At 39.3% G+C, this 27,167-nt stretch overlaps 1 protein-coding gene and 1 long non-coding RNA gene across 2 annotated transcripts in view; both read right to left on the bottom strand.

The window, feature by feature from the left end:
* The window catches only part of LOC126481967 (ubiquitin carboxyl-terminal hydrolase 47), a 154,857-nt gene extending 139,049 nt beyond the window's left edge, over positions 1–15,808 (bottom strand). Inside the window, exons 1-3 of the mRNA XM_050105931.1 lie at positions 15,704–15,808; positions 14,869–15,148; positions 13,901–14,079 (exon numbers count right to left, since the gene is read on the bottom strand). Coding sequence (XP_049961888.1) covers positions 13,901–14,079; positions 14,869–15,148; positions 15,704–15,808 — 564 coding nt within the window. The remainder of the gene's footprint in view (positions 1–13,900; positions 14,080–14,868; positions 15,149–15,703) is intronic.
* A 255-nt stretch (positions 15,809–16,063) lies between these two features.
* Positions 16,064–26,878, bottom strand: LOC126480674 (uncharacterized). The gene is made up of 3 exons (XR_007587450.1): positions 26,782–26,878; positions 17,043–17,094; positions 16,064–16,270 (listed from the first exon to the last, which is right to left on the bottom strand). It is a non-coding gene; the product is annotated as an uncharacterized LOC126480674 (long non-coding RNA).
* Positions 26,879–27,167: the final 289 nt, after the last annotated feature.

The raw sequence follows: 27,167 nt of genomic DNA, 5'->3' as shown, positions 1-27,167 counted from the left end.
AACGTTAAATTGAGAAAAGTGTAGAATCGTTGAAAACTTTAAAACCACCAAAATACGAGCAAAAACATATGTAATTGGCATATATGATTAAAAATCATAATTTCTTGTATCGGTTCTAGAGATGATGTAGCAGGTAATGTGAAAACAATGCAACAAACAGTGTTGCCGATGATGCAAATGTTTACTGCCAGTGTCGACAATCAGAGACAAGAAACAATGTCCAAAACAGATGTGATACACAGTAGGAAATAATGTTTGCAACAGAAACATGTTTCCAGTGGCAGAGTGGACACAGCTTCACACTACCTTTTGCAATTGTGACATCACTAGTAGGCTTTCGACTATTTACTTTTGAGACTGCTTGTGAACTGTGTGCATTTCGATTATTCATTTCCTTCATAGGGTGTGACATAAGTGCGCAGTATGCCATTTCAAAGCAATGGCGCATTGAAAATATATTACAAATACATCACACTTATCATTAAATGTCAATTAATAAAGTATCAACAATGTACAACTTCTAGAGATTTTATAACTAATGCACAATACTAAATTCAGGTGAGAAACCGGCAATGTAATGGATAATGTCTGGATTAGCTGACTTAGAGGTTATATGTTCACAACTCGCTGTATGCCCATATTTTCTTAGCGGTGCTATCGTGCTCATTATGATCGTAACACAAAATGTTCTGCAATATTCGATGTTGTTAAACATTTCTGTCTGGTTAGAGAATGAAGAATGAAGTAAACACTTGCCTGTTTACTTCCGAATGTATGGTAAATCCGGCGTGTATTGTTAGACAGATACCTAATGGTACAGCTTGCATTCCTGCAGGTTAAATGAACAGCAATAAAATTTGTATTGCTCTGTCACAAATACATCACGGTTTATTTCCAAATACGTGGCAATTTTCGAGTGCATGGTTAGGCAGGAATCTAAGAGGAGAGCTTAAATTGCTGCAAGTGAAACAATGAGCAATAACATTCATATTCTACCTTGTCACAAATATTTCGCATGTCCCGCAATCACAAACATATTCCACTAAGAGTTATTGCTACAACTGAGATTCTCCTGTCATTAACACACCCATGAACGTCAACTACAAACTATAGCAATCAACAAATCTATAGTCTTGTTCCTGGTCCCTTTCACAGTGCCACCAGGTTATGATTACATCAGTTCCTACAAAAAGTAGTGTGAAACTTACTTGATTCATCACCACTGTGCAATGAAAATAAACGTTGCAAATTGTATTGGCAACGAGGATAGTGGATTATGTCAGCATTTCCTCTCTCACGTCCTTCCTCTCCACAATGGCCAGAAATATTCCTTTAACTCTTCCATCACCCACAGTACAAACCGTCTGTCTTTTCTACCACTGATAACTCATTTAGTCATATCAAATGTCAATAGGAAGAAAATGGGATGAAGTAAAGCAATACATCAAGTAAAAACTTAGAATCGAGTAAATCTTACTAGGAAGAAAAGTAAAAACAGGGACTTTTGACATTTATCTTATGGGATTTTCATGGGGTCAAAGAATTCATGGTGCAGAATCACAAAAACATAAAATCAGATAACATAAAATCGAAGTTTCACTATAGAAGGAGTGCGAGATGGGCTAGCTGCACTCAGTGGAAAACTACATCGCACAGCGGGTCAATGTCACCACAGGGCAAATTCTTGTTATGGGCTATATGAATGGGTACCAAATTTTGGTGTAACAAAACCACACCTGAGCTGTATGAACAGGTATGAATTTTGTGGGACAGGCACTTGGAGGTCCAGCAGCACCACCAAGACGTCAGGGCCATGCTGGACATTAAGATGACTGGGCAGCAGCAGCTGCCATGGGATCAAAACCAGATTGGGTTAGTTGTCACCAGTACCAAGTTACTTGTGGAGCTTGATGTCACAGTGCTCCTGACCTGCCATATGAGCCAGCCGCCATTCGACTCCTATCAGGAGGCAACAGGTCGAGTCCTGCACACAGCAGTTTCGACATGCCACTGCAGTGAATGCACATGGGGTCCAGACGCAAGGAGAGGTCATTCCCCAGAGGAACTACTCCATCACAGTACAACATGCAGCACCACTAACGTCATGGCTGTGGCCTGTACGGCTGCCGGCTGTCCTCGGCCTGTTATCAGCATCGCAAGGTGCCTATGCGGGCATTTCCTTGCTGGACAGAAGCAGCCATCCATAAGCCAGTGACAGGCAGGATCAACGGAGTGAGGCGTGTCTGCTTCATGCTTTCAGTCAGCAGTGTAGCCACAGGGCATTTTGGCCAGTTCTCACCACCACTCACCTTACCAAATGCAGCCATGCTCTTCAGCTTAGTAACAATTTTCTGTATATTTAATTTGTTTCACATTCAATTTTATTCCGTGGAGAGGAGGATGAATATGTTATATACGATGTTCACACACAAAATTCTTCTTTTAAATAATGACAACAACAGGATAATTTCAGACAAAGCTAGTGCTGACCAATGTGGTACCTAACATACTACAATAACTATATTGATAGAAAATTTTGTAGTAGTTTTTATTCTACCAAATGAGAAAACGCAAGTCAGTTATGCAGATGCAGGAAACCGGAGATGCAAGAACTTTTCATTGCTTTGTTAAAACATATGGTGTACTATGTGGCATTCACATTTCTTTATTAATACACATTATGTACAATGTAGCACACTTATTACTAAAGGGATCTTCAGGTAGACCACCACACTAAATAAGTTATCTAGTAAGAGATCAGAGAGACAAAAGAACTTTAAAAGGGTAGGGAATGTTTCCACTAATGAAACTAACAAAATATTAGCATTACAGGAAATAGTTACCCTTTCTCAAATAGTAAACAGGCCCTATCCAGTTCACCACATTTTATACAAAATACTATGCTGGCAATAGTGTTTCAGTGAAAAATTCTGTAAATTGCATGTTTATTTGCGATACATGGTGTGACACTGATCTTTATGTGTGTGTGTGTGTGTGTGTGTGTGTGTGTGTGTGTGTGTGTGTGTGTGTGAGTGTGAGAGAGAGAGAGAGATCCTCTTAACATCATGCATTGCACCAGTTTTCAGTCTGATAAATGAGGAGAACAATACAGAGAAAATTTTATAGCTGCTTTTTTATACATTGCTGAAGAACTGCTTTAGTATTTTCATACAATGTGAAAGCTAATCAAATCTCTCACTTTCCACAGTTATCAACACTAATATCTTCACAAGTAAAACTGCTTACTGCCAAGGTTCCTATAGAGTCATCCTTTTCTGAACTTATGGGCAACAGCACATTCTACGACTGTTCAGAGGTGAACCAAAAGTATGAATGCAAACGAATGCAATCCATGCAGGAAGAGTCAGATCTATACATGCTTGATTCTGGAATGTGGAAGAGAGCTGCTAAAGCAGTGTACAGCCCTTGCACTCAGCAATGGCACATGATTGTCTGCAGACTGGAAGATAATGGCTGTAAAATATATATTGGAAACTAATGAGTTTGATGTGTCTTGAAGACTGAAAGAGTTTTACTCAGGCACATCAATGTGAAAGACTCAAGAGACAGAAACACTGACGACTAAGAGAATGTAAGGAATACAAAATGTGAGCAATACCTAAGACCAAAAGAGGGAAAGGATTGTTTACTAACAGTATTGTATTTTCTGTTTACAAGTTTAGTAGAATGATACATGTGTAGATAATGAAGTATTATCAATTACCTCAGCTGATAGTCCAAGCAAAAATTTTGTCACCTGTATTTCACTTAGTCATTTTTTATGAACATACATATTTATCAATGTTACATAACATGCATGAAAACATCTGGCAGTGCATTAACTGTATTTCTCCAACAATGGATGAAGCTGATAAATATTTACCATCACACTGTGTAATGTTAGTGTCACAATCTTGTTTAAAATACTTTCCACTAAATTTATGAACTACACATTTTAATAATATTTATTGTTTTAAAAGTAGACGTATGCGTCTTTTATAACTACTTATATTATGTTCTGTTTCTTTCTCATGAACTGAAGATCAACAGGAGAATATGTAATGCCTCTGAAGACCAAGCTGTCCAGAGTACCTGGTCCCCAGCTGCAAATGTGCCAAAGCCCATCATTCTTCAGAAAGAGGTGGACTACTGTCTGGAAAGCTCTGTTCAGTATTGTGTGCAAAGATCCATTATTCTCTAATAATTAAGTGGTATATTTTATTCTTCTGCTGATATACACGAATTCTGTTCTGTTATGAAGCTGAGGTGGTTGAGTCAAGATATGAATAAAGGCATGTGCTGGTCTCAAGTTGACAATATTTATTTCCATGCAGCTAAATATTATCTCAGTTTTATTAATCTTACATGAATTGTAATGGAACAATTTAGTTATATTTTTTACAAGATGTGAAAAGGAAGCTTCGACAGAGAATGTTAAATAAAGAGTGACAACTCATTTTTTGAAGAATGTGAATATATTTCACAAAAGGACAGAGTTTGTTTGCTGTGTTACTGTACATATACACAGTCAGTGTGTATCAGAGACAGATATTCAAGTTAATTGAAGGCAGCATGTACAGCAGAAGTACTGTCATCATCCCTGCTTTTCTCCTACCAACTATTTCCTCTTGTGTTTGTAAACACAACTGCAACAATTTTTTAGTTAATTTAGAAGAGATTTGGATAGAAGCAGAGGGAATATACATAATGACATTATTGGGCTTCCTTGACAAACAATGACTGTTTTATGTGCGATACGAAACACAGTCAATAAATAATTAAATAATGTTAACACTACGAAAGAAACGGGATGGTCACTGCATGGATTAATGTTAACCTTTTGACATCACTGGCTGGATTAATGTTAAGCCTTTAACTGCTGTGGATGAGTTACCTCATAACGCTATATCACTCACCAGGCACTGAGGACATGTTTAAACGCAGGCCCTGGGTTTTCCTGATGTGCTACTGATATGTTTACTCATCTCATTCTGCCGACCTCCTAGTGCTGAGGACAGGTTGCTTCTCGGTTTATAAAAAAAAAGTTTTGAGTATTTATCATACAAAACACATGCCTCTTTGCAGACTACCATTAACAAAAAACCTCATTTCAACATCTTGAAATGTTTATGAAATATAATGATTGTTATGACCACGATTCCCGATGCGCAGGAATGGAAATGGCCAGGTCTCACGCAACCATTCACTGGATATAAAAACCAGTAACTCAAGAGCGAAATGAGATATTGTTCTGCTCTCAATTTTAAATAAAATTTTGATAGCTCATCTACATTTCCTACACAGTAAATGTATGAGGTAAAACAAACCATATGCAAAGCTTACACAATGTGTTTTTAACTCTGTAAACCTCAAAATTCTACGCAATGTTTTATTTCACTTGATGCAGTGCAGAAATAAATCAAATTTTTTCATCAAACTGTTTTCTTAAAATCAGATGATATGTATTTCATAGCAGTTTGGACACTGTCTCTCAGTGCATGAAGCAGCATTTGGTGCGAAGTACACAACAACAAAGCTGTGCCCAGCAAGGAATACAAAGAGCACATCTGTAGCACCAAAAAGGTTAATACAGAACTATGTTGTTGGTTTTTTGCTCGTACAGCCAAAGTGAAAAATCATTGCCTCCTGTAAAGGATGGAAATTACTGTTGTAACTAATAAAATATGTCAAATGCTTATTGATATAACATTTCAATCTGAAATATTTATCACCTCTAATAACTTAACTTTCATTTCCTGAGATTTGTGTCACTTCAGGACACAACTGTATTTACAACAGAAACACTTTCAGCAGTAGAAAGCTAACAGAAAATAATATTAACTGATATGTTGTTGTGGTCTTCAGTCCTGGGACTGGTTTGATGCAGCTCTCCATGCCAATCTATCATGTGCAAGCTCCTTCATCTCCCAGTACCTACTACAACCTACATGCTTCTGAATCTGCTTAGTGTATTCATCTCTTGGTCTCCCTCTACGATTTTTACCCTCCACACTGCCCTCCAATGCTAAATTTGTGATCCCTTGATGCCTCAGGACATGTCGTACCAATTGATCCCTTCTTCTAGTCAAGTTGTGCCACAAACCTCTCTTCTCCCCAATCCTATTCAATACCTCCTCATTACTTACATGATCTACCCACCTAATCTTCAACATTCTTCTGTAGCACCACATTTCGAAAGCTTCTATTCTCTTCTTGTCCAAACTATTTATTGTCCACGTTTCACTTCCATACATGGCTACACTCCATACAAATACTTTTAGAAACGACTTCCTGATACTTAAATCTATACTCGATGTTAACAAATTTCTCTTCTTCAGAAACGCTTTCCTTGCCATTGCCAGCCTACATTCTATATCCTCTCTACTCCGACCATCATCAGTTATTTTGTTCCCCAAATAGCAAAACTCCTTTACTACTTTAAGTGTCTCATTTCCTAATCTAATTCCCTCAGCATCACCTGACTTAATTTGACTACATTCCATTATCCTTGTTTTGCTTTTGTTGATGTTCATCTTATATCCTCCTTTCAAGACACTGGCCATTCCGTTCAACTGCTCTTCCAAGTCCTTTGCTGTCTCCGACAGAATTACAATGTCATCGGCGAACCTCAAAGTTTTTACTTCTTCTCCATGAATTTTAATACCTACTCCGAATTTTTCTTTTGTTTCCTTTACTGCTTGCTCAATATACAGATTGAATAACATCGGGGACAGGCTACAACCCTGTCTCACTCCTTTCCCAACCACTGCTTCCCTTTCATGACCCTCGACTCTTATAACTGCCATCTGGTTTCTGTACAAATTGTAAATAGCCTTTCGCTCCCTGCATTTTACCCCTGCCACCTTTAGAATTTGAAAGAGAGTATTCCAGTCAACATTGCCAAAAGCTTTCTCTAAGTATACAAATGCTAGATATGTAGGTTTGCCTTTCCTTAATCTTTCTTCTAAGTTAAGTGATAAGGTCAGTATTGCCTCACGTGTTCCAGTATTTCTATGGAATCCAAACTGATCTTCCCCGAGGTTGGCTTCTACCAGTTTTTCCATTCGTCTGTAAATAATTCGCGTTAGTATTTTGCAGCTGTGACTTATTAAACTGATAGTTCAGTAATTTTCACATCTGTCAACACCTGCTTTCTTTGGGATTGGAATTATTATATTCTTCTTGAAGTCTGAGGGTATTTCGCCTGTCTCGTACATGATACTGATATGGTCACCATAAATCTAAATTGTCATTTACAAACTGTTAGACATGGTAGTAAATTACCACTGAAAATTCCTTGATATGGAGACCACGAAGAGGCTTTTGCTGCTGCCACTGTCACAAGAATGAATGTGCCATGTTACTCAGAGTGGTGGGAGCACCTGGCCTGAGGAGCAACCTAACATGAAATGATGAGCTACAGCACATATTGTACTGTATGTGGGTTTGTATGTTACGAAAACATGGTAAATGTTTAGCTGAATGGGTAGTAGCAACAGAGAAATGTGGCAGAAGTGGTGAAATGGTCTGTGGCAGTTTTTCCTCCTCCAATTACAGACGATTAGTTTGGTAATGAAGTCTTCTGTGTAGCAATGAATGGAAACTCTAGGATGGAAAAACAATTTGTAACTGCATCAATTTGATAATACTCCTGTTCAAAAACTGAGGAACATAACATCAAAGTTCAAAGAAAATCAGATGTGTTTGCTAGACCTGCTCATTAAAGGAATCAACTTTAGCCACATCCTGTATCTTTCTGATGAACTACAGGATATGCTGTATGCATAACAGTTCTACAATATACAGCTAGTATTATTTACCAATCTTCTGGAAAAATGGAAACAGATTCCACTTTCACTGTGTTAGAATGGAGTCAAAACCTTCCTCTTAGATCCTGCATTAGCTTCACAACACTAATAAAAGTGTGTGTGTGTGTGTGTGTGTGTGTGTGTGTGTGAGAGAGAGAGAGAGAGAGAGTTGGAGTGGGGGGGAGGGGAGGGGGACACGTGCATGTGAAGGGGAGTCTGTAAATGGTAATCTCGGCAAATACTATTCAGGCAGCTCTGATGGTTATCTCTGTCTCTACCCTCCTCTGGACTTGGTTCCATGTAACTGCTAGTTCAGTCGAATTTATCACTACATTATAAACTTGCTTTTACAACCCGAAATTACTGTTTTCCCTTGGCTCCTGTCAAGTTTCCTATGTCCACAATGTTATCTCATACCCGATTTTGCGTCAACATATTTGTAACTTTCCCACGATTTGAGCTTTATGAAGAAATCTTCATGGAGAAAAAAACTTGATGTAAAATGACACTGGCATGACGTTGGCTGTCAAGTATTGGTTGGTTGGTTAGTTTGTTTAAAAGAGGGGGAAGTGGAGGGAGGGACCAAACTGCGAGGTCATCGGTCCCTTGTTCCCAGTAAAATAATTACACAACGGAAAGAAGAAAAGAAAGGAGACATACAGCACAATAACAAGAGAAAGGAAGGACCAGAACAACATAAGACCAATCAACACTACTGTGGACAAAAACAGAAAAAGAAAACCATCGAGAGAAGCAACAAACAGGCAGAAGGGGCAAAAACAAGAGAGCAGATGACTGCGGCTGCCGACCACGAGAATAAAAAGGAAAAGCCAGCCACTCTGTGACACATTAAAACATCCACCCTAAAAGCATTAGAGTGGAAAACACAAAGGGACAAAGGACATGCACTAAAACTTATATAGAATGATAAAATTCACCATAGCGTATAAAACGTAAAACTAAATTAGCCGATGAGGCGTTGTCTGCTAAAATTAATGGCAACAAGTCCGGTAACTGAAGAGTCCATCACAGGGCAGCCAAAGAAGGACAGCTCACCAAGATAAGGGCCAGTCAGCTGGGTGCTGCACCGACACTGAGGTGGGTCATCACGGCGCAGGAGGTAGCCGTGTGTCACCCAAGCAAGCCCAATACGGAGCCGGCAGAGAACCACAGAGTCCCTGCGAGAGGTCCCACATGGAGGACTGCCACACAGTAGTAGTTTCCTTAATGGCACACAGTTCATTGTGCGTGCTGAGGTTATGCCATTTCGTCTCCCGAAGCCACAAAACCTTGCGGCGTAGTACTGAACGCAGGTCAGTTGCAGAGAAGCCAATCTCCATAAGGGGTCTCCGTGTCGCCTGTATGGCCAGCCTGTCGGCAAGTTTGTTGCCTGGGATTCCGACATGACCTGGGGTCCAGACACAGAGTCAGTACAAAGAAGAAACACATCCCCAGCGCATGAACGGATGCGCTCAAGAACACAAGATATAGCCACCAGCTCGGCAGTGAAAACACTGCTGCCATTAGGCAAGCAATGCTGTTCAATATGTCCTCCAAGGACATACACAAAGCCAACGTGAGCATCAGCCGCTTCATGGCCTCAGTCCTTGTAAAGAATCAAGAGGAAGTGGCAGCGGAGAGCCGCAGGGTTAACGGAGTCCTTGGGGGGTGGGGGGGATGTTCAATGAGGACAACAGAGGTGGTAGTTTCCCAGTCTGCCTTGTTTAAAGCCCATCTGGGCAGGCGTCCGTGAGCCTGACGCCACGGCAGTGAAAGAAAGATGAGGAAGTGGTCACTACCACACAGGTCATCATGTGCTCTCCAGTGGACAGGTGGGAGAAGTCCTTGGTTACAAATTGATAAATCAATAGCCGAGTAACTACCTCGAGCCACACTGAAATGTTTGGCGGCCCCAGTAGTTAAGAGGCAGATGTCGAACTGAGACAGTAAAGTTTTGACATCTCTGCCTCAGCCAGTAGGCACGGTGCCACCCCACAAGGGGTTATGGGCGTTAAAATTTCCCGAAAGTAGGAAAGGTTTAGGGAGTTGATCAATCAGTGCAGTTAATACATTCAGGGATGCTACACCATCTGGAGGAAGATATACATTGCAGACAGTTATTTCCTGTGTCTTCCTTATTCAAACAGCCACAGCTCCAAGAGGGGGTTTGAATGGGCACAGGACCACTACAGACTTGAGTTTAGGACATAAACACAAACTCCACCTGACACTCGATTACAGTCGCTACGGTTCCTGTAGTATCCCTTATAGTCGTGGAGTGCAGGGGTCGGCATTGCCGAGAACCAGGTTTCCTGGAGAGCAATGCAGAAAGCAGGTGTAAAGCTTAACAATTGCCGTAGATCAGCCAGGCGGTGGAAAAAACCGTCACAATTCCACTGGAGGATGACGTCATCATGAGACTGGGAAGGCACGGAATATTCAATGAGGCAGTTTACACCTCAGGGTTACCCACTGCCATCGACTTTTTGCCTGAGCAGTCTATATCCATTGTGTCTTAGGATCTAGTCCTCAGCGGACGCCAGAACCTCCACCTCATCTGCAGATGTAGAGCTTGGAGGTAGCAGTGGTGCGGGTGCCACTGCAATTCCCTTGGTCTTTGAGACCTCCTTTTTGGATTTTTCTCGCTGTTCCTTGGGTTTCCCTGGCTGGGAGGACTTCACTGATTCAGCCTCCGGGACTGAGGATGAGAGTGAAGCCCTGGTACCCGCTGCTTTTGGGCTCTTCAGCCACTGGTGGGTGTCATCTTTCCCACTAGCAGAACCCTGGGAAGGGAGTGACCCCAAGGACCCCTTCCTAGCAAGAGCAGCCGAAGAAGTTGTACCCTTGTCCGGCTTAGAAGTAGGGACGGACGTCCTCGATGGTTGGGGGAGGGGGGGGGGGGGGGATGGGGGGAGACGGGGGAGGGGGGAGAGGGGGGAGGGGGGGAGGGGGGAGAGGGGGGAGGGGGGTGTTGCTCCTGAAGCAGGTGGTGCAGGAGCTCCTGAAGCAGGTGGTGCAGGAGCAACAGGGAGTGAAGTGCCCCCCACCATCAAAGGGGCAGGTGTAGTCTTCTAGGTCTGAGAGGTGACTGGGGTTGGCAGAGCTGATGGGGCTAGAACTGCTGTAGTCGTGGCGTAAGATCATGTCATGCGTACAGCATGTAGGCGTTCAAATTTCCTCTTAGCCTCAGTGTAGGTCAGTCAGTCCAGGGTCTTTTACGCCATGATTTTCCTTTCTTTCTGGAGAATACTGCAGTCTGGCGAGCAAGGCGAATGGTGCTCTCCACAGTTAATAGAGATGGGGAGCAGGGCACATGGAATATTGGGATGTGATGGGTATCTGCAATCTTGACGTGTGATGCTGGAAGTGCAGCGGGAAGACATATGATCAAACTTCCAATATTTAAAGCACCACATTGGGGGAGGGATATAGGGTTTTACATCACAGCGGTAGACCATCACCTTGACCTTCTCGGATAAATTATCACCCTCGAGGGCCAAGATGAAGGCACCAATGGCAACCTGATTATCCCTCAGACCCTGGTGGACACGCCGAACGAAATGTACACCTCGCCGTTCTAAATCGGCGCGCAGCTCATCATCGGACTGCAAAAGAAGGTCCCTGTTAAATAGGATACCCTGGACCATATATATTTAATCTCTTATGGGGCATGATAGTTACAGAAACATCCCCCAGCTTATCACAAGTGAGTAACGCCCGTGACTGGGCAGAGGATGCTGTTTTGATGAATACTGAGCCAGATCTCAATTTGGACATGCCCTCCACCTCCACAAACTTGTCCTCTAAATGCTCAACAAAAAACTGAGTCATCATCGTCATGAAAGATTCCCCATTAGCTCTCAACATACAAGGTACCGGGGCGAATAAGACCTGCTGCCATCCTTAGCCTTATGTTCCGCCCATAGTGTGCCCAAGGAGGGGAATGATTTGGGGTCGTACTTCTGTGCACTGAATTGAGCCTGTGCACACTTAGCAACTGCTGTGTTTGACCACCAGCAAGAGATGATGTACTACGCTTCATCCACTGTGATATCACCCACTCTGACCAGGGGCCCTCCATATTGCCCACCCAGCCACAGCAAAGGCCACCTGGCAGGATGGCCATTGCCTGGATTCCCGATGCCCCAGGGGGATGGGCATCTACCCCTTGGCATACATGGGGAGTTAACGGCGCAAGCATCAGCAGAGCGAATCCTGTGTGGTTTGGGGGCTACAACCAACAGGGTACATGGCGACCCAACTACAACAGACTGGCCACTTGGCTGGATATCAGATGCAACCAAGCAAAGAAGTCTATTACCATTGTCAGCGTAGAAAACGATACTGTACAGTTGATGGAAAAATACACACCCAGGAGGGTGACCTCGCCCAACAGTTGGAGAATTTGCAGAAGTGCAGAGCCACGTCGACAAAGGATGCGATAGGTCTCAGCGCATGGTGGACATGATGCACCATGTAAGGCGCCCTTCCCCAATTGGCTCGTTCTTCACGAAAATTTTGAAAACTAGAGGTCAAAACCTACAGGGAGCCTCCACAAAGGCCGAAATGTGTGAGACTCCTCTTAGTCCCCTCTGACAACAAGCAGCAATAACTCGGGCCTATTCTAAACCCCGGACCCGCATGGGATTGTCAAGTATTGTCTACAGACATTACATGGTTGAGTTTCTTAACACCAGGGTAATCTACTCAGTGGATCTGTGCCTTAAACATGTAAAAGTTGGAATAATTGGTGCTGTATGTCCTGCCGCGTACAAGTTCTATTCGGTGTGATGGCTGATGGGGGTAACTAGGTTCATTCGAATAAAAATATAATGACCAATCACAACTTCCACACTGTGTCTACTATGCACACGCAGTTTCATGATTGTTGAGATCATCGTGATACCTCAGTCGAACCATATTTAGGGTGTTTTGTTGTTTAGCCACTTTTAGTGCTAGTTGACACCTTCACTCACCTTGCGTTGCTCAAATGTTTTTGGTTGAAGCACAGCGCAAATTATGTATTTTTTCATGCTGAGCAAAACGTGTCTGCCAAGTGCAGTATTTACATACGTGTTATTTGTGATTTTACACAAACATACAATGTGAGCAACAATTTGAGGGTGTGTGGTTTCCCGCATAACTCAGGAGGCACAGTACTCCATAGCCTCAAACAGGCGACTGCAGTGCAAGGGATGCAGAATGACACACATGCTAACATCACACAAAATACTTATGTAAACATCTGCACCAGACAACAAGAAAAAATTCTCCAACTGCCTCATGCTAAGCATGAACAAATATGTAACTGGTGCAGTGTTTCATTATTTAAATAATGAATGACTGCTGCAGGCTTTCCGGAAATAGTGATTTTGATGTATGAAATTGAGTCAAACGTTTCTACTTCCCAGACAGTTATCAGACATATGTCATATATAAAGTACAAAAATGCAAGGTGGTTTCCTGTAAGTGACTTTTACAACTTAAAACATTATTTCCCACATTTTACACTGTTTTTTTTAGTCCCTTGAAAAGTATAAAAGCGGGGTTTCACTGCATGAAATACTGAGAAAACTGTCCCCACAACACACCAACTCCAAAACTAGAGAATTAACTCTAGGTTAAACATTTCATAAAAAATAAAATAATTTCAATTAAACTTGCAAGTTGTCATCTACAGTTTTAGATGATATTTGCTTCATTTCTCATTCATTCATGGTGCTGCAAAGTACAACACTGTTTCAAAACATGGTTGCACACGGAACACTGGAACACTAAAAATTGAACTACACAAAGCTGTCAGTTTCCATTTCATTTCCATAAGAATCATGGACTACTGGTGCAACAACACAGAAAATGGCCTGAACTGTCATGCAATGGAGACAGGAAGTCTTAACTTATTGCCAGCAATCATAACTACAAAATGTAAATCTATCAGCTACACCAAGGAAATAATTGTCACCAGATCTTGCACAGCATGACTAGTCTCACTGCTTTTCTGCATTACTCCATTAGCTAGTACTGGCACACTTGTAAATGAATTACAGTAATCATTCAATGTCTGAAAGCAATGGATCAATCATTTCCATTACCTGTAGGTTGAGGAAAAGCTTCTGCAATTGGTATGGAATTGATTTCGCTTCATCCTTCTCCGAATCATCGTATTCCCATTTGTACAAGGCATTCCTGAACTCCGGTGTCATATAAAGTGCTTGCAGTAAACTGTTTAAATAACATGTCATTGCTTGGTTCACCAGTCCTACATATTCAACTGAAAATTAAGAAAAAGTATCTTAACTGAGCATTTTACAAATTACATTTAAATTTAGTGCTAAAATTTAATCACAAATGACTTGGTACATAAGTCCCAACAAATAATTATGTGCATGTTGCTCAGTATACAGTCTGAGCCATTCAGAGCAGTTAACCTGAAAAGTTTTCATAAACCATTAAGGGTCTTGACAAGTGACTTAAAAAAAAAAAAATGTATTTTCATACATGTTCAATGTTCTTTAACTTTTCACTTCCTGAGATATTAAAGCAATTATGTTATGAAAACAATGTATCTTTTTCTTAACAACACAACAAAACAATGTGTTCACACTCTTCTTGGCTACATAAATAAAATAAAAATACAAGTCCGAGAAAAGTTCTGAAGATAAAGACCAAGACTGATGGCAGAATGTAGGTTCTGTATTATCACAGAATTTTTAAGTGACTAGGCAGATGAAATTGTGCCATATCAGCTATCACGGCCATCATGTTTAGTGCATTCCCTCCTTTTTTACAAAAAGGTTTGACTGAAATGATAACATATGCCACATCATTATACTATTCTTACCAGTAGCTCTTGAAGGCCATTAAGAAATTCCACATAATCATTCAAATAATGTTACTTTGAAATCTCGGTTTACTGAAAAGTTTCAAGCGCTAACAATGTAGCTAGTTACATACTATACTAGCTGCAAAACATTGTTTACATGTGCACCTCATAATAACAACATACAGCCCTTTCTTTTGGAGGCAATCAGTAAGTAAATGGATACAAACTAACACACACCTGTATCGTGTTTAATCATAACACTGCCATAATAATCCCCACTAACTACAGGCGGAGGTAGTGGAGCAGGAGGAGTCTGCGAGAAGTCACTGACAGCTGTTGGGCTGGCTGACGCTCCCAACATCATCTCATCTTCACCACCATCTCCAGATGCTACAGCCATTTTGCGTGTCTGCTGACCACGCATTTCAGTCACAATCAAACTATTGTTGTACCCTGGTTCAAAATTCACTCCCACTTCTTCAATAGTTTCTTCTTTATGATTGTTAAGCAGCACTACCTATAACATTTTGGCATTTGCATATGAAAGTAAGATCACAAAATAATGAATTACAGTGCGTAAAACATGACCTCACACAGAGATAGAGAGAAGGTTATACTAGTTTTTTTTTATTATTTACATCATAGAATTTTATCCTATTTAAGATTTGTTTTATTACACCCGAAAATGAGAAACAGATTTCAAACAAGCACAAGATGATCGTGTGATTACATTTAACATCGATTATACAACAATCACTGTCAGGTATTTTATCTCACCCAAATATTTCAAATAGATTTAAGAAAGCAATAATACATAGGAAAGGAAGAATACTGTCTCAATTAGTTTCTTCATCAGAGGGAGTTGAGGGAGAGAGGGAGAAGGAGAAAGAGAGGAGGGGGGGGGGGGGGGGGGGGGAGAGAGAGAGAGAGAGAGAGAGAGAGAGAGAGAGAGAGAGGATGCCCCCCCAAAGCTAAAAAGCAAAAGTAAATCAAGACTAGCAGGTACAGCTTAAATGAGAGGAGGTAACATGGTACAAACATTTCAGTTCACATGACACACTTTTCACATTACTGATAAAACAATCGCTTTATATTTACTGGAAGAATTAGAAACTATTCTAGTCATGTTGTGATAACCAAAAGTCAACTGTAAGTGTGACACAAAGTTAGGACCCATTTTTAGCAGGCATATAAACCAAAAATGCAAACCATTTAACTATTAAGAATGAGTAAACTTATAAATTAAAATATAAATAACTTAGGAGTAAATGAGACCACTCACCTAATAGCATACTGTTGAGTGATCACCTTCACTTCTGCATTATTTATATTCTGCGTGTACTTCCCTTACAAAATTAAATGCCAACATATCCTATCTAAAACTGTATTTAAAAAAAAAAAAAACTTATAAAAATGCTACAAGCTATAAACTTACAGGTTCAGATGAGCGTTGAAGGACAAGTTCAAATGTATTCGGATCATACTGGTATGCATCTGCTAATTTTTGGAAAAGTTCTTGTACTGTAGTTGAGGCCGGAAGTAAAAGAGTGATCTTGTGCTGCGAACCCTGAGAAGCTAAAGTTGTCACATCTCGTACAGTGCATATTGCATTTCTCTCTTCTAACATACAGACCATGCCCTGAAGACACATCACAAAGTTTAAACCGCACTGTAAGCGTAAATGAACTGAAATAAGCCAGACAGAAAAATACAAGCTTCACAGTTACTCATCAGCTCTAAATTTATCTTTCACCATAAGAAAAAGTGTGGCAATGCAGAAAATATCACATCACTTGCCAAAAGCATGAAAAATTTGCAGTACTTCCAATACTATGAGGGCACATTGTTAAAATTAGAAATGCAGTTAATATGGGCAGAAGTGCGTATTTTAACTATTAACAACTGTTCTTTTACTAGTAACAAGACACAAGCCTATTTAGCTTTCTATTTCACATGTATGACTTTTACAACACTGTACACAAAGCAGAACAAAAAGTACTGCAGAACATCACCTTTACAGGTTTTTGCCTCACAGAAGATATGTATTGGCTTTACTTCCTAAAGGAAATGCTAGTAATATAGTGGTCTACATACAAACACTAACTGAAGCAACTGAGCTGCTTCCTATTGGCTTCCTGCCAATTAGTTAAGAATCCCCCCAGAAGGTGGCAGTTTGAGGAAGGTTTGGGAGGAACTACGCTATTTTTAGACAAGCCAAATTTAGTGAAGAGCAGTTCACACACTCAAAGAGAATTTGAATTTTTACACAAGGCTGCAGTTTGAATGGGTGACAGAAAAACAGCCACAAGATGATAAAAATATTTTAAAAAGATATCCTTAAGGGCTGAATATTTAACATTCTTGTATTCTAACATGCACAAAATGTACTACTACAATAGCAATAAACCTACCTGCAAAGAGATTATGCACCACACTCACACCAATGACAACTATTAAACGTTACTGAAAGAGAAGAAAAAACAAAGCTGAGTAACGCAACACAAATGCACCCAACATTGAGAACATATGGAAAGAGTAAGTGAATACTGTTATAACTTACATTCATTCAAGTTATTTTTATTACAGTAATTTAAAGAAAAAAAAACTCTGAAAATACTTTACTGAACAAGTAACACTTCATATATACCGGCAAGTAAAATGAAGCATTAGTCTTTTGAATGCATCATGTTATGAACTGAATATTTGTTTCTATATCGAGGATACCTACTCATACTGAAGTACTTACCACAATTTCAAAACTGTCAAAACCACACTACAGAATCTACTTTTACACTTTCTCAGTTATTTTAATGGAAAGAAAACACATTAAGGATCAATAATGTGAATGGAAAGTAAATACATTAAGGACTAATAACATGAATAATCTGTCACACTACATAGAGAAAATACAAACAGAGAGTTTCGAAAATTCAAAATAACATTGATACACAACATAATGTTACTCCATTCATAATTTAACATATTTGTAAATTTCTGTTATATACAAAACAAAGACCAGTTCTTTTACATAACAAACATTTAAAAAATGGGCAACTTCAGAAACAGCTGCAAAATATTATCTTAAACAACACCAACAATTATAACAATTACACTCCAGCTGTTAACCTAATACAATGTCTGTGCATTCATGCCTGAATTAGTATTAATTTTCCTGGAAAATAAGATTTCCATGCATGTATTTGTTACAACAAAGGGAAACATTTCATATTTCTAATAACTGCAAAAGAGTAACTAATATGATAATGTGGAGTGAATAAAAATATGGTGTAATGACAAAAAACCACTCATGATGTAGAAACAACACAACAGTGAACATGCAAAGATCGCCCCCCCCCCCCCACACACACACACACACACACACAATGGATTGATCGTTCTTTGTCTTTAAAGTCGCAGTTATTTCTTAATGTGCTAATGGAAAATATGTCCTGTGAAAAAAACTCAAACTTTTATAAGTGAACTGCAGTAACCTTTATCATAGGCCTACACAGTTGAGCCAGTTTACTTTAATGGTAACCACATACTGCTTACAACAAGAAGGCTTAGGTGATCAACAGAAAGCAATAACATTTGTTGATACTATAAACCAGCAATAATTTATCAAAGTGTCAGCATTAACATCTTCACAAAATGTATCACTTTAGTACAGACACCTGTGAGAATGTTATTGCTTATGTATTCAATTGTTATCAGCCATCTTTTATATACTTAATTTTATTATCTTTCTGCATAATAAGATTTAAGATTCATTCAGTTTCTTCTTCATTGGCTTTCAGCATTAAATGAAGTGTTCAATACCACTTCAACTCGAGACAACACAGTCACTTTCCAAACTAAATTAGACCTAGGGCTACTCTACAAATCAGTCACCAAAACATACATAGAAAAAAACGTGTAGAAATGAATGAAATATTTTCAGTGCTCTTTTCTCTTCCTGTTTGGGCACATGGTGTCACATCCTCATTGAATTACGAGATGAAGCTGATATCCAGTATCAGTAGATCTTTAGTTAATTGTTGACATTCAAAAAGATCTTACCCGTTTTTGAGTGCTTGGCAAATTTTTCTTTGCAAACAAGATGGCTCAAAAATTTGCATTAAATTTTGCTTGAAAATGGAATAAAGTGCAGCACCACACTTGATGTGCTGACTGTGGCTTTAGACAAATCTACTATGAGTAAGACAAAAGTTTATGAGTGGTATAAGGGTTTCAAAGAAGATCGAGAAGACGTTGGAGACTACAGCTGCCCTGCACGCCCTAGCATATCTATTTATTACTGATGATGATATGAAAGAAAGAAAATGGCTCTGGAAAATAGCCTAATCACCAGCAGAGAGGTTGCTGACAATTTAGAAATATCTTTCGGCTCACATCAAACAATTTTTATTTTTATTTTTTTATTTTTTTTTTATGTTTTGGGCATGGAACTTGTACCAGCAAAGTTCGCTTCAAATTTGTTGAATTTCTAGCACAAATGTCATCATGTGTACATTACTCAGAAATTGCTCAAGGAAGTCGACAACAATCCACAAGCTTCTAAAGGAGGTTATAACATGAGACAAAACACTGGTAAATGTCAGAACCAATGCCCAATCATGCCTGAAGATCAAAGACCGAAAAAAATTCGACAAGTTCGATCATGTGTGAAGGTCCTTCCTACTGTTTGCTTCAATTAAAACGGGATAGTGCATCATGAGTTCCTGTATTATGGTTGTACAGTCAATAAGGAATACTACCTGGAAGTTATGCAACATCTGTGTGAAGCAATTTGAAGAAAACAACTAGAACTGTGGCAAAATCATTCATGAAAACTGAATCACAATAATGCCCCTACTCACACATCACCGACTGTTCCATTATGTTGCCTCAGCTTAAGCCACAGCCACGGCATTTGCCAGACATGACACCCTGCTACTTCTTTCTATTTCTGAAGCTGAAGAGAATCATGGAAGGACATCATTTGGACACCGTTACTGATATAAAAACAGAGTCGCTGAAGGAGCTGAATCTCCAAAAGAAAAAGCAAGTTCCAGAAGCGCTTTCAAAATTGGAAAAAGTACCAGAGCAAGTGTCATATCCGAGGGGGATTACTTTGAAGGGGACAAAGTTGATGTTGACAATAAATAAACAAAGATTCTTTATGAAAAACAAAAAATAAATCCCATTACTTTTTGAGCATACCTTTTATTAGAACAGGTACCAAAGTGCATACACTAAAAACAAAGTTCTATGTATGAAATTCTTATGCATCCAGATGGATACGTCCGCAGCTCGTTATCTACAGGGTAGCATTGCTGCCTTTGGATCACAGGGTCCAGGGTTCAATTCCCAGCTGGATCAGTGATTTTCACTGTCCGGGGACTGGTTGTTTTTGTTGTCATCATCACTTCATCATCACTCATGAAAATGGAGAGTGAACTGTGCAAAACCATGGGAATTTGTATGGGTGCTGATAACTGGGCACCCCATAAACCAATCAATCATCACCGCCATCCAGATAGATAAAATACTGAAGTTACAGCAGTAGGCGGGTAAGTTAATCAAAAAGCTAAATTCTTCCCACTCAGTTGAGAAAGTCAGCTAAAACAGTCTTCAATAAGTAATTCACTCTACCGAGACTGATTGAAGGACTCAAGGGCAACGAGTAGTAATGGAAGGGGATAACACCACAACCCTGTCACATTTCAATTCCTTCATCTTTCTTAACATAATGGAATTAGTGCAAGAGGCGTAGCAGCAACTTCACTAGCTGGGAATCACCAATGGGTGTCCTTAGTATTTGCGGTGATGAATGACAATATAAGTTATGAGTTACCTGAAACAAACTGTGTGTCAGCCAAGGAATGTTGCAAAATAGGGACCAACTAAATGAGGCAGTGCAGCAGTTACGACAGTGACCTCGTATTTGGGAGGATGGAGCTGCTCTGTCTGGCTACCCTGATTTGGGATTTTCGAGCTTTTCGTAAATCCCTTAAGCAAATGTCAGACTGGTTCTTTAATCAAGGGCACGGACAATCACCTGTGCTATTCTCATGAACCATGCCAGTATTCTGTGTGTCGATCTGCATTGTATTATGATGATGATACTAAGATGAGTAATGATAAATAAATAAGAAACATTCTAATTACGTCACTGTGCAGATCAAATTATTAGCATAATTTGGATGCAATCACTTAATACTGTTTTATGGTATAATCTACTCAGACAAAGCAAGGTAAGATCGCGTGCGTGTGCGCGCGCACACACACACACACACACACACACACACACACACACACACACACACGCACCACACACACGTGAAGTCATTAAAATATTTACCTCAATATTTTGACTTAGGGATGTAACTTTAGTTAATCACTAATGTCAACTTTAAAGTGATGTTAGATACTTTACTATTTGTATATATCACAATAATGTTCTCCACAAATAATTACCACACTTCCCAATATGAATAGGTTCCCAGGAAATAGTGAAGAATGTAATACAAACCACCAGTTTTACCTGTGATTCTACCTGTTAACTTTACCATTTCACAACCAGTTAGTGCCTTTCAATCTAAACTATATCCCTGATGACCTTACGCAGGTCAGTCTGGTACCATAATCATCATTTTTTAAAAAAGAGGGGGGAGGGGGCGCAACAGGTATGTGTCTCGTACACAGTGCAAGCCATCAGTACATTCTTTGAAGGTTGGCACCATATGTTACACAAACAGTACCCAGTGTTTCTGTTTGTGTATTGTTTACAAAACATTTAGTTTTTGTTGGTTAGTAAGGTTGTGGTAAACGACCTATCCTGAAGCACACACTGATGTCAAGGTCAGATTGTTGGAAGATGACAGTCTGGTTGTAAGTTAGTAAATATACATTGTGGATTAGGCTTACATAGCTCCATTGACATCCCTCATTAAAACACATACTAGTTAAGCAATGCGATACCATGCCAACAGACTAATGATGTCATTAACATCGCAAAATACAAGCCCTAATTAACATTCAATGGGTAACTGAACTACCATGATGAAAACTTTAGCAAAATAAAATCTGACAAACAGAGAGGACCTTCACGAGAATAGAGTGTACGGGCCTAGTAGGTTCTCATCATAAAAGCCTTCAAAAGCAGGAAGTTCCAACTAAGCACCACAACCTTTGCAGTAGGGCTTCTGAAGTGTTTCCATAAAAATAATAATAATTTGGTTTGTTTGCTTTTTGAGTGAAGGTAATGCGTGTGCACTTGTAGTGGTATCTAGTGTGTCGACAAGTAAGGGTTATTAATTTTCCAGTGTGGTGCATGACAAATCATACTATGTAACTCATTTTCTTTTTATTTAATAATAATCAGTTTGACGGTTTGTTATGTCAAATGCTGTTTGTCTTCTGTGATTTGTATTTCATTACCATCATGGAAAATTTTTAAAATGAAAGTACAAAACATGATATTTCAAATGTGCAATGCAGTTCTGAAGACATGCACAGTATTGAGAAAACTGAGAAAAGTGTGTTACAGGTAGTGGCAATACTATGGATGGCTTTTACACCAGACCCAGAGCTGTGATGCATAGACAGGCTCCTCATGCTAGCTGAACACACTACTTAATTCACCAAGAAGCACTGGTAACAAAATGCATGCAACCTGTGCTACATGAAGTTCTTCAATCACTTGACAATATGGGGAACTTCACTAAAAGTTGGCCACTTTAGTCGAGATGTTTTTAACAAATTTGTGTTGATTTGGGGGCTGAGCACTTTTCCCTAATTTATTGGAGAGATTCTCACTGGCTTTCATGTGTGAATGTCGTGAAAAGGGTGTATTATCTCAGGAATGAACTTCACACTTACTTTGTTCAAGAGAAACACTGAATTTTCAAGAAGTTCGTAGAAAGCGACTTTTTACTGAAGTCGCCGTACTTTGAAAAACTCAATTCTTTGAATGCATCCCATCCCTTCAAGTTAATGAGAACAATGTGCTACTACAAGACAAAATTTCAGCCTGCAGAAAGAAACTAATATATCATGGAAGAAAAAGGTGGGTGATAAAAATGTACATTATATCTTCCCTGTTTTTCAAACAGTTTTAGAAGACAATAACTTTCATTTGAATGCAGAATTCAAGTCTGTGTTTGTGGATCATTTAACTGAACACAATGATTACTTTCTGAAGTACTTTCAAGAACAAGTTGAGCAACACAACTGGATCAAAGATCCTTTCAGTACAGGCCTTCCTTCAATGCTTACCATTGAAGAACAAGAGCAATTTACTGTTATTTGTTCACACTCCACACTAAATTCAAAGTCTGTATCCTCCATCACTGTTTGAGTTTTGGAGCTTGATTAAACAGAAGTATCTGCAGGCAGTTAACAAGGCCCTACAAGTTTTGATCGCTTTTGTAATGTCCTACATATCGGAGGTGCGTTTTTCAATGTTACCCGTCATCAACACAAAATGAAGATCATGAGTGAACGTGGAGAATTAGATGTGGGTTTCAGTTTCCAATCTTGTGCTGAGATGCAAAGAACTGATTATGAAGAAGCAAGCCCATAGATTCTGTAGAAAGAATAAGATGTATCAACATTAAAAGTGTACTAAAATGTTTTACATCAACAACTGATAAAGAAATTGCTACTCTTATTCATTTTTTAAAACTTATGTTTATTTACACCACATTTCGAGTACAATGTCACATCCAAAAGGAGCCGCAGGAGTTTACGTACAGGTCAAGGGAGCCATGTATCCATAAAGTCTGAAAACCACTCATCATCTGCAAACACACTGAAATAGGGATTTTGATCTGGGGTGTAAATTATCTATGAAATGCACAACAGACATAAAAAAAAGATTGTCACGACACATTTGTTGGCTTCATCAACCCACATCAAACCCTTTACCTTCCAATCTAAATCAGGTCTCCAGCTACACTATAAATCAGTGTGACCTGAAAAAAATTTTTGAATTAAAACTGCTTTTTGTTGCAACACATACTAGCGTTGCCAACTCACAACAGAACTGTCGCCTTCCAACCCACACTACACCTCAGGCTACTCTACAGTTTGATCTGTTACCACAATGTCAAACAGAAAAAATATATTAATTTAGTACACAACAAACTCTTGAATGTCATTACCCTTGCTATCTCCACTAGATCTATTCAAGTTTATCAACATGACCTAAGTGATCACTTGCACAAAATAAACAATGTATGAAAACATACAACCAATTTCTAAAAATGGAACAGACAGCATTTACATAAAATACGATTCCACACTACAGAGAATATACCAAGGTCTCATTCTGGTCACTATACCCAAATGCCTATTTTCCAAGTGCTGCCTGATATTTTCAAGTTTTTAAAATGTTTGAAGGTTTTAACAACAACAACACCCAGGCCCAAAAACCTCCTATCCCATACAGGTCCAGGTTATTGTTCTGCAAATTAGGCCAACTTTATGTTTTCATCCTTGAGCTGGTGCAGTCTCCTGCTTTATTTCATTAATTTTTGACACTAGAACAAATTCTATTTGGATCCTACATTTCCAGTGATTTCCATAATTTTAACAGCTGGTCTGATTTCGGCCCATGAATCACTCTTATCAAACCAACCACATCAGTCCTCTTCTGACAACTTTTTCATTTTATATACCGTCATGGGTCCTATCCTTTCCTGTTACTTTTTATTTCTCCGAAACCATGTTCGACCCAATATGCAGCATCAACTGTTATGATGAACAGCTCTATCGATTAAATGTATTTGATCTACTATCATTTAGCTTCACTGTCAGATTCATTCCCAAGCAATCCATACTGCATTCATATTTGTTGTTCTCATGTTGATAAATTGTATGTTCTGAGTCATCAATGGCATTCACAATTCTGATTTTGTTGCCCATGCTTCACTTTTCTCAGTAACCAAGTCTTTTAACTGAAGCAAGGAAAGCTTTGCAAACAATTCTGGAGGAGAGAATATCACCATTTCAACGTCCCGTCGACAACAAGGTCACTAGAGAGAGAGCACAAGCTTGGGTTAGGGAAGAATGGTGAAGGAAATACGAACTGCCCTTTCAAAGGAAAAGTAATTTAGGGAAATCACAGGAAAGCTAAATCAGAATGGCTGGACGCAGCTTTAAAAAATTATCCTCACGAATGTGTGTCCAGTGTGCAAAGGAAACAATTTTTCTAATATGTACCCATGCTTTTCCTAACAATAAAAAAGACACAAAGACGACAGAGGCTGTTGTTCTGTATGGTCATCCTAATATAGTTTATACTAAATCACTTCCAGCAAATGACAGGCCAGTTCCTTCAACAATACAATGGCCAACTACTTGTCCTGTTTTCTAGCAAATACACTTTCAAATGTCTGCACATATGACATATGTTTTCCTTGCATTAAGCTCGAAGGTGCTTTACCTTGGACAAATAGGTAACTAAAATTAAGTAGATCTCATAGCATTAAACACAGTTTTGTGTACTTACGAAACACATCAATTACTTCCCAAGTTTTTCTTAATTATTTGGACACCAGAATCATCTAAAATAAATATGTTCCCAACACAGTGGTATGCACATTGCCTACAACAACGAGAATTTAAGATAACTGTCACTGTTAACACTCCCAAAATAGTGCAATAAAACTAAAATGTGGAATGGACTGCGAATGGGTGAGGAGGGCAGAAGGAGTGGAGTACTCCACACATATAACTCACAAGACAATACTTGTGCCTACATTGCAAACACTGGAATGAAAATTTAAAGTAGCTGCTGCAGATTGATTCACAGTAAGTGACAACAACAAAATGACTCTTACAGAACTGTTGAGACTGGGGGTTCTCTTAAGTAATAGAATACCAGCAAGGACAACATGAAATTAACTTTCCTGAAATACCTATTCCACCCAATGAAATGGTGTCAACATGTCATTCCACCTTTCATCAAAAGGCAAGTTACACTAACAACCAGAAATAAAATGGTTAATCAGACTCAGTAGAAGTTACATATTTGACACCTCTTGCATTTTTCAATATGATTCAGATGGTAACAGTACACTTTGGTAGTGATCAAACTGTTAACACAATCAGATTTTCCGCTTTCACATTCAATGGCTTCACCAACTCACAACCTAACTATCACCCTCCCACCTACCTTAGACCTCATACTGTGCTAAACATCAGTCTATCACCACAACCAACAACTGTCAAACTCTAGTGATGTCTTGGGGGTGAAGAGTCAGGGGTTACGTTTAAGGGAAAGGAGCTAGGAACAAAACAAGAGACAGTACTGTAAATACAAATATAACAGATCTCTAGCCCGTTTCTGATTATGAACCTCAACAAATTTACGGTCCCAAGACTGACACATGAAACGTCTCACTTAGTACAGTAATACATAAAATATTCAAACAAAAATTGGATTTCCTCTGGTGTCATTCATATTTTTTTCCATCATTAAATTTTGACATTACGATGGCTAACGGAACGGAAAAGTTTCTTCGACAAAGGCCATGAAACCTGCAATACTCGTCTGCAACTGATAATGGATTAGTTAAGAAAATTCTAAATTGGCTACGAGAAGCGAAGTAAGAGTAATCAGACCTGTAATCAACAGCTGTTTAAGTGAACGCATTTGTTCTGCTCTGTTGGTGATATTACAATACTGTTGACTACATGGCGTGCTTTCCCCCTAATCATTTTACAGCTAATTTATGACAACACAAAGTGCTATGCAGTAAATCTGATTGATTTTCACAGTCCAAATTAGAATACGTGTGGTCTATAGAAATTACACTCAAATACTGCTTTGGCTCTTAAAAGTTAACGCAGGGAATGGAATGACTGATGTCCGCCAACAGAAGCGAAAATGCCGGAGGGCGTGGCATAATGCACGCACTAAACAAATGTTATTTCTACTTTAGTTTCCGGCACTAATCATTTAAAATATGCACTATAAACAACGATGTGTGAGATAATTGGCTACAAGGAGCTTATTAGCGTACTTTCCAGTCGACGATCAGTCCTCAAACACAACAGTGATTCCTCCATCACACATTTACATAGTGACATAAAAGCAAATCAAATGCCAAAACACTCACATAATTTTTGTATTGACAATAACGCAATTAAATATTCACACACCCTTGACTGTAAAGCCATCACATGTGTTCTCCCTAAGTTTTCATTCCGCATCACAACGCCATTTTCCGCTGGACGGAATATCTTTGCTACAGATACGTACAGGCGTCTAAAGCTAGCAAAATGAGGGATGCTCAACTACCGGACCTACCGATAGATGGCTCTACCAGCTGATTACAGTCGTCTGTATTGCCCGCCATATTCGAATTTGGCAAGAAGTTACTCTCGGTCTGTACGGTGTATAAGGAATTACGGACTATCGAAATGGTGATTTCTTGTTCCGATTTCAATTGTACGAAGCGATGGAGTAAGGAGAGTGACTTACCATTTCACAGGTAATACGACTACCGATACAATACGATAAAAATACAGACTTAGTGCGTTTGCTA

Source organism: Schistocerca serialis, chromosome 5 (assembly GCF_023864345.2).
Source record: "Schistocerca serialis cubense isolate TAMUIC-IGC-003099 chromosome 5, iqSchSeri2.2, whole genome shotgun sequence".
In the NCBI taxonomy this organism is placed as follows: domain Eukaryota; kingdom Metazoa; phylum Arthropoda; class Insecta; order Orthoptera; family Acrididae; genus Schistocerca; species Schistocerca serialis.
Note: the sequence above shows the minus strand (reverse complement) of the source record. Positions and strands in the feature narration are given on the sequence as shown.